General features: G+C 47.6%; 1 protein-coding gene across 2 annotated transcripts in view; it reads right to left on the bottom strand.

The window, feature by feature from the left end:
• The window catches only part of MTMR2 (myotubularin related protein 2), a 41,142-nt gene that overhangs the window by 5,297 nt on the left and 26,749 nt on the right, over positions 1–9,096 (bottom strand). For both annotated transcript variants that reach the window (XM_008936892.1, XM_008936891.1), the window contains exons 7-10: positions 5,778–5,927; positions 4,821–5,009; positions 2,299–2,484; positions 1,218–1,424 (exon numbers count right to left, since the gene is read on the bottom strand). In XM_008936892.1, the coding sequence (XP_008935140.1) occupies positions 1,218–1,424; positions 2,299–2,484; positions 4,821–5,009; positions 5,778–5,927 (732 nt within the window). The remainder of the gene's footprint in view (positions 1–1,217; positions 1,425–2,298; positions 2,485–4,820; positions 5,010–5,777; positions 5,928–9,096) is intronic.

The raw sequence follows: 9,096 nt of genomic DNA, 5'->3' as shown, positions 1-9,096 counted from the left end.
GTCTTCAGCGGGAGTGGCCGCTGGAGCCCAGCAGCACCCGCAGGCGCGGCGGTACCGGCACCCAGCACCCCGGCGCTGCCCAGCGCCGAGCAAACACCAACCCAGCCCACCTCCTGCCACCCCAACAGGCACTGATGAAAGTACCAGGCCTCCAACCCTGAGCCTGCTCCGTGGCCAAGGTGTGAGGCCTGATTCCTTGTAACTAGGACAGTACATGTTAGTGGCTACATGTTATCCAGGAGCCCCAAGTAGTGTACAAAGACAGGACAAGAGTGTGTAAGTAACAGAGACCCTGGCTCTTCTGAACTGCTCTTCCCTCACCAGAGGAAGTCAGTATCATTACCTTCTTTGTATAGACAGGGAAGCTAAAATAGTCAGACTTGTTCAAACACTAGATAACAGTTTTGCTGCAGCAGGACCTCAATTGCTTAGTGCCTCAGTTTCCTGACCTTCCTCAGAGCATTGGACCATGCAACCCACCATCACATGTGCTGTACACAGACCTTGTTCTAGCCCCTGCCAAAATTCAACAACCACATAAGGACAGCTACGAGCAAAACGCAACAGGAACAGACTGAAAGGATACTGCTGAAAGGCTCTCTCAACTCCCATCAGTGCAAACTGCAGTAAACTGCTGTCACAACTCCACAAAGCTGCCTCTCTGCCAGCTCTAGGGACACAACCACAAGCTGCTCTTAGTCCAGGCTCAACTGCTGATCTTCTACCCTCAACAATTACAAGTATCTCAAAAAATAAAATGTGCCTGAAGAAAATGTGAGGTCAAAGCCATAACCGAACTCTCCAGACTCTTCAATACCAAGGGATTTGTTAGATGATCGTGTGCAAGCAGTCTCAGAAAATGGACTGAAATGGAAAGAAAGACAAAAAATACCTCAGTGGTCTCTGCCGACTGACAGGAGCAATGTCTATCCTGAACCCAAAACACACTGTCAGTTTAAGCCTAAGCATGGCAACGTGACATATCAGTCAGGCACCTGAGAGATTTAATAGCACCTGTTCCTCATACCTAACCAACACTGTCTCCAAGGAGGTTAGAGATGACTGGAATTACAGGCAGAAAACACTAGCAGCAGCATGCACCCTTCTGCGAGTTCAGCTGGGAGGCTTCTCACAGGAAAGGCTAAACTCCTTTGAAATGCTTCAAAGTGGACACTAACTTTCTGTTCAGCCTTGCGTTGCAAGGGCTAGTGACTCACCAGCTGAAATCTGTGGCCGAAGCTCAGCCACTCCTTCTCCACCAGCACTTCAAAGCCCCTGATAGTTCGGTAGTAGCCGTCTAACATGAGGAGAGAGAGAGAGGTGAGCTGGGCTGTGCGGTCCCAGCCGTCGCTGCAGTGAACAACCACAGACGTCTTCCCCGACTCCACTTTGTCAGCAATCCGAAGGGCTCCAGCGAGAATAAGCTAGGAAAAGGAAAAAAAAGTTACAAAACCTCTTCAGAAGGGAAACTATAAATGAAAAACGGCTAGTGACAACACAGGACAAGCCAAGGGCTGTGTGCCTCAAGGAGAATGGTAAATCAGTCCCAAGTACTTGATAACTAGGACAGCAAACCGGTGAACACGTTTTTTGCTCTAGCGAGATGACAACACATCTCAACTGCAGGGCAGGTACAGCTCCAGCAGAGTCCTTGCCTTAAGCTCAGTCCTTGGGCAGGTCAGGATTTAAACAGGAGCGTCTGTGTCTGAACACAAACACAAAACAGGCACCACCTTGCAACTGCCCCAGGGGCAGATGATCTGCCTGTCTGCACTAGGAGGCTGACAATGTAAGCTGAACACGTTTAGGAGAGAGCCTAATTTGAAAACCAGCATCTGTAGAAACATTGCCCTGCTCGTTCTGACCCTGCTTGGATTCCTGAAAGGCTGACAGGGCACGAGCTCCCCACATTTGCTGGTCTGGACCAGGCAGCAATGCCAGGATGTCAAGGATCCCCAAGTCAAGAGCTTGGAAACTCTGGGACTCCTATGCTCTAACGTGGGCTTTCACAGCTACACATTACCCAGGAACACACTTCACTCCCAAAACACCATCTTCCAATATTTCAACCCCCTCTCTTCTCTCTCTTCCCATCTCCTCAAAATTCCCCACTCCACGACACCGTGGTTTTAATTGTTTATAAGCTTCCATGCCACAGATTTACAAATTGAAAATGGTTACGTTTCTCACAAACAGAAAATCCAGCACTGGAGTTCTCTCTGGATAGATCTCCCAGTGAACAGACTGGTACAGACTCACGGTTACTTGGGCACACCCAGGGGACACAGACATGCATACCTTGATATGCTCCAGCCAGTGAGTGGACTCTAAATTAGACAGCCAGTGAGTCTCCTCGATATTGGGATACACAATTTCTTTCAGTTTTCTCAGCGACTCCCTCATGACATGAATATTGTGGATGTCCAGGAACACCAGTTCTGCGTTCTGGTAGGCATCCTCGCTCTCATAGCCCCCTCCTTTAGCCTGAAGAACAAAGTCCACATGCAAAACCATTAAACAAAACTCTCTATTTTCTACTTTATCCTATTCGTTTGTCCTGAGCAAGTATCAGCTGACAAAAAGTACAGTGGTAAAGCAGGCACAAAATGTTGCATTTATCCTACAGTTAGGAACAAACATGTACATGTACAAACTTTGTGTCGCTTTCCTGCACTAATTAATGAATGCTGTGATTTTTACCAGCAGATATCACATTACAGATCTTTTCCTCTGTAATTATCATTTACTCCCATTGAAGCTGCTAGCCCATTAGACTCACTATTCTGTCATTTACAAATTTACCATACTGTTCTAGAGGAGTATAGCCCCCACACTCATTGCCTTTCCTAAGGAGTGGGAAAGGCAGATTTAGAAAAAAAGAAAAAAAAAAAATCAGCTTTATTACAACAAAGCAGTCCTACCATTAAACATTAGAACAGGGCTTAGAGTGGTGGCACAAGGCAAAACTTTAAAAAGGGCAGAAAGGAGCATGCTGGGAAGTACTGACCAGTCAGCCTCACCTCTGTGCCTGGGAAGATCATGGAACAGATCCTCCTAGAAGTTATGCTAAGGCACATGGAGGACAAGGGAGATGAGTCAAGACAGCCAACATGGCTTCACCAAGGACAAGTCTTGCCTGACCATCTTAGTGGCTTTTCATGATGTAATGACTACAACAGTGGACAAGGGAAGAGATGCAGATGTCATCTACCTGGATTGCTGTAAGACATTTGACTTGGTCCCCCAGAACACCTTTCTCTCTAAATTAGAAGGATATGCATTTGATGGGTGGACTGTTTGGTGGATGAGGAATTGGTTGGATGGTCAAATCCAGAGGGTAGTGGTCAACAGCTCAGTGTTGCAGTGGAGATCAGTGATGACAGGTGCCCCTTCAGGGGTCTGTGCTGGGACCAGCAGTGTTTAATATATGTATCAATGTCACAGGCAGCAGGATCAAGTGCACCCTCAGCAAGTTTGCAGATGACACCAAGCTGAGTGATGAGATGCCATCCAAAGGGCCCTGGACAAGCTTGAGAAGTAGACCAATGTGAACCTCATGAGGTTCAATACGGTCAAGTGCAAGGTCCTACACTTGGGTCAGGGCAACCTCCCGTATCAGTAGAGGCTGGGGGATAAAGGGACTAAGAGCAGCCCTGCAGAGAAGGACTTTGGGATACATGTGGGTGAAAAGCTGGACGTGAGTTGGCAGTGGGCACTCGCAGCCCAGAAACCCAACTGTATGCTGGGCTGCATCAAAAGCGGTGTGACCAGCAGGTCGAGAGAGGTGATTCTGCCTCTCTGTTCCCCTCTAGTGAGACTCCACCTGAAGAACTGCATCCAGCTCTGCAGTCCTCAGCACAGTAAAGACACAGACCTGCTGGAACAAGTCCAGAGGAGGACCGCAAAAAGGATCAGTGGGATGGAACACCTTTCCTGTAAGGACAGGCTGACAGAGTTGGGGTCGTTCAGCCTGGAGAAGAAAAGGCTTCAGGGAGTCCTTACTGTGGCCTTTTGGTATTTAAAGAGGGCCTATAAGGAAGATAGAGACAGACTTTTTAGCAGGGCCTGTTGCAACAGGACAAGAGGTGATGGTTTAAAACTAAAAGAGGGTACATTCAGACTAGATACAAGGATGAAACATTTACACTGAGGGTCATGAAACACTGGCACAGGTTGCCCAGAGAGGTGGTAGATGCCCCATCCCTGGAAACTTCCAAGGTCAGGTTGGATGGGGTTCTGAGCAACCTGATCTACTTGAAGATGTCCCTGTTCGTTGCAGGAGGGTTGGACTACATGGATCTTTAAGGGTCCCTTCCAAATGAAACTATTCTATGACTCTGTAACAGCAGGAAGAACATAGCAAAATTCTCAGACATTAACGATACCCTACATTTTGAAATGAAAGACCACAATGCCCGATTTTCAGTAGTGCTGAGTATCTCCAACCCTCAACACAGCTAACAAGGACTGCATTGTGGTGCTGTTAGAGGAAGCACTCTTTCAACCACGAGAAGGGAAAAATGGTGATACACAAGATCCAGACTGCTAGAGTTTGCCCTCAGTCCTACTTTGATATTTTTTTTCCCCTTCCAATCTCATTTTCCATTGTAGATTAATCCAACTTGACTTCCAGTAGTCACAGTGATATCTTAGATGCCAGAGCAGGTGTAAAAGTCTGTCTAGAGAATCAGATCACTACATATGTTTCCCTCCACAGTGGAAAACCCTTGGTGATCCTCAGGAATAATTTGAAATGGTGGTGGGAAACATGCTCTAAATTATTACACTCCCATTTTTAGACTGAGGGAAAAGCACCTGACCTTATTTGCTACAGCATTCACACTAGGCCTTGCATCAAATATGAAGATTTTATGAGACTGAGCATTGGAATCCATGATGGTTTGAAGGTACTTTTCATCTTCCTTGCTTCGCTTGCCACTCACTCCCACCATTGGCTGGCTACAGCGAGTGATCGTTGCTTGACTTTCTGGGTGAATCCACGACAGTACCTTCAAAAACAAATGAGAAATAAATGAAGGAAAAATGGGATTCATTAAATTAGTGTTTTACCCCTAATGGCTAGCTCTGGGATCCTATTGGCTGCTTCCAGAAGGCTGGATTCAATTAAATAATGACTGAATAAAGAACTCTTCTGTCCTCACTCCTTCATTCTCATGGCATTCCCAAAGTCTGGACAAACAAGAGGTGACTGAACAGGTTTCAGTCTGGCTTTTCAATAGGATGCAGACTGTCTCCTCACTTTCTTGCTCTGCAGTCCTTGGGCTCTTTCTTCCTCTGCACGACACCATGTAAAAGCACTTCAGGAACGGACTTAGTTTTCTATAGATGTGAGAAGTAAGCCAGTACATTTTCAGTTACCACTGACACGATCACTGTAACAATGTGTTTTGTTTTAATTTCATTTAATAAGCACTTTCATAAAGAATAGCATTTATTCCTCTATCCTAAAGTCAGAGTAGGGCAGACAATTGTAAAGAACCAAATAGGGACGCTTTGCATTTCTCAGTAGCTGAACTGGAATTGGGTCTCAGCTGTGCTGAGTTTTCGTCACGTTTTGGTTTAGTCTACATCTCCTTCACAGCAGTAACTCCAGCAGATAATGTTGCTTTCTAACTCTTCAAACATGTTGCTGTCACTTTTATTATCCACTGACCATTTATTTGCTCTGGAATCCACTCAGCCTGATCTTGGTATTATTTATGGCCCAAAGGTACTTAACAAAACCACATCAAAGTGGCTTCTTTTGTCACACTCACTGGTATGCGTCCTCTTGATCTGAAAGATGCTACTCTCTTCAGTTCCTCATCAGGAATGTTTACGGGTACAGCTAGAATGGCAGGGTAAGTGTCACACAGCTCATAGCGCTCATTAATCTTGGTCAGCCTCCAGCTTTCATTGGGAATTCCCTAGAGAGGGAACAACAGCAGGTTAGCAAATTAGTTGCTCTGAGACTTCAGCAGTCAAATCCCCAGACCTGAAACTGAAGGCAACTTCTGTTAATGAAGGACATTTAGAGCTGGAGCCTGAGATTGCATTATCTTGGTAACTCACATTTCATGTCTCTTCCCAGAGATGTTTTGCTCAGGTCACTGAAAAACAGGAAAACCAGAAGACTGCAGGCAAGCTCACCTATGGCAAAGGGACTATGGAGGCTACAGGTGTGGCAATGCAGGTGATCCCCTGAGAACATCTTTATCATACCTCCTGGTCTCATCGTGGTGCTTACAGGGGAGGACAGAACAGGTGTCCTCACTCCTCTCTTGGCACTTAGCTCTAATGTGGTGGGTAGAAACTGGCAATGGAAAGTGGAGTTACTGGACAGGATGGAGAGGAAGACCGAAGGGAGAAGAATCACTAAAACACATCCAAAAAAATGGTTTGGGCCTTGTTCACTGTTTGTGGCACAGCTGTGCAATCCCCTAAAACCACCAACAACCTGGAAATTCTGTGTTTCTGGATGCATGACTGTGATTGGTGTGCCACTCCCATGTTCCTCTTGGACTAAGCTCTCTGGTTGCACCGACCTGACTTGGGCCGGGCAAGCAGGGAATCTATACATATCATACCAGGGAATCTATACATATCATTATACCCCTGATGGGCAAGCAACTCAACAGCTTCCTAGACCACAACCTCCAGACAATACCCGAAGCCCAACGGGGATGATCCTGACAACCTGCAGACCCAGCCTGGCTGACTCTGGCAGTTAGCAGATCAAAACGGTGTGGTGTCTACTGCATGCCCGCAAGGAGAGGCTTAAACTGACCCTGGCTGCAGCAGGGGTGAGCACTGACACAAATCACCTCTGTGGGGAGACAGATCTGCTGCAGGGAACATGGCCAGACTGCTGCTACAGAGTCTGCTTCAGAGGAGCATCAGCTTTAAGACAATACACGCTTCTGTTCTAATGAACAGTGCTTCATTTTCAGGAGGGCGATGGCACCCTCACTGCCACTGTCGCAGCCCCCCCAGGGAATAAAGGGCCAATCCAGCCCAAGTCAGATGAGCTGTGGTGGTTATGGCTGACCCACACAGGCTGCAGCCGGTCCCCGTCGGAGCGGTGAGTCACGCTGCCAAAACAGCCCACGGTCACACGTCTGAGAAGGCAGAGCTTCTGCCCAACACCAGCCACACCCTGCTTGTGAGCCAGCCTGGTCCTGGGGCTTGCCGGGAAGGAAATGTTACTAGAAGGAATCAGCAGAGCTGCTTGGATCACACGTACCCCAAAATCTGAAAGCAGAGATATTTTTGGCACTAATAGCAAAGAAATGACAGAAACAGGCATCAAACAGTGCATCTGCACAGTGCAAGCTCACTGATGGGTAAAACATGCTCAGAGGTCTACCTGCTGTACGCAGCAAGGATGGCATCTCCTGCGTTCACCAGCTCTACTGTCTACCAGGGAATAGCAAGACTTGCCCTTAGCTGTTCATCAGCTGTGATCAGACTGGTTACTATCTGGAAGTGAACCAATGCCAAATGATTAAATTGTTCTCAGTCCTGTTCTAGTAAGGACAGCGCTGCAACAGATCCATCAGCAACACTTTCACCTCCCTCAAATGTGAGCTAAAACTTTACTGTTGGCATACTCGTCTAGGAATATGGCAGCTGAAAGGCAGTTACATGGAAAAGCTCTTTGTTGTTCTACCCTGACATTCTGTCAGTGCTCATTGAGATCATGCAGCCACGGGCAGAACAGCTTCAGCACATGCTGCTCGGTCCAGAACCAACAGCTCCAAAGTTCTGAGTCTTTCACAGCTGCCATGCTGGCAAATGTGAATGAAATCTTTCCTCTGCAATTGCCCAGACCAGGAAAATCCAGGAAAAAGAAAGAGGAGATGCTGTGTGTTAGCATTTAAATTTCTTCTGAATCATGTGGAATTCCGCTTTGCCCTGCAGGCTCAGGACCAGCTCTGTGGACCTGGAGCAGGAGCCCAGGCTCCCCTGGCTGACAGCAAGTGTGATCCTCCTAGAGTTGCTAGGGAAGGTGGCTGCTGGGTGCCCACATCAGTGGCCAGAGCTTGCTGCCCCGATTGCTGCACAAGGTCTGTCTTCTCCATGGAAACTAATGCTGCTAGGAGACCCTGAGCTCAGGAGAATTTTGTGTTCAGCTGCTGCCACAGGGCAAAGTGATGAAGGCAACGTGGCCACATCTAGAGTCACAAATGAAACGTGCCCAAGACCATTCTCACTGAGCCCAGCTGCACAGCGCACTTCAAAGCAGGGCAGCTTGTCTCAACTGCTACTGGTGATCCTTGGCTTCCATCAGCCTCTGAACTGTGCCCAGGTTTGGAAGCAGGTGAGCTGGACTTGCAGCCCTCTCTCTTCTCTGCTCCTGACTGCCTCTTCAGGTCCCAGCTTTGATGTGACCCAGCTCCACAACCAGAGCTCAGACTGCCAGGGACACTGCAAAGCCATGCGAAAGAGCCATGGGAAAATCTAGAGGAAGACACAAAATGTAAAAGTGGAGACAGAGGAAGAAGATTGTTGAGATGGGGATCACAGGTAGCTCCAGGCTTCAAGAGGGAAAACAACATCAGGAAATGGTATAAAATCCCCAAAGAAAGACTGTGAGTTTAGTAGGCAGTCACTGGGGGAGGGCTATCAGCAGGGTCCTCTGTGTGCTGGTGACATTACTGGCAGAAGGTGGCAACAACCCAGCTGAGCAATGAGCAGAGGCTGATCCTTCTCCTCTCACTGGTGCCTGCCAGGCCAGGAAAGTCTCTCTGGATGCCTTTTCTCTCTAGAGGTGGTGAGGGCTAATGCTCAGGCTGGTAGCTACTTAAGTCTCATCTCTCAAGCTTTGTGTGTAAGCCAGCAAATAATTGCTTCATACTCTCAGTCTGGATACATCTTGCTGGAAGAGTATCATCGTGCATAGCTAAAGAAGCTCAAACACACTCAAAAGAGGGATGGTAACAGCCTGGACTGAAGCTATACCTGGAACCTGCGATGAAGGTGCCCCGGTGCTTGGCAATACTCCTCATGACTTTATCATTTACCCAGCGGCAGAACCTTTGTGTTGTCTCCACACACAAACTAGACTTGGTTTCCCTCTGCATAGTCATTGACGCC

This window comes from Merops nubicus, unplaced genomic scaffold (assembly GCF_000691845.1).
Source record: "Merops nubicus isolate BGI_N331 unplaced genomic scaffold, ASM69184v1 scaffold3153, whole genome shotgun sequence".
Classification (NCBI taxonomy): Eukaryota; Metazoa; Chordata; class Aves; order Coraciiformes; family Meropidae; genus Merops; species Merops nubicus.
Note: the sequence above shows the minus strand (reverse complement) of the source record. Positions and strands in the feature narration are given on the sequence as shown.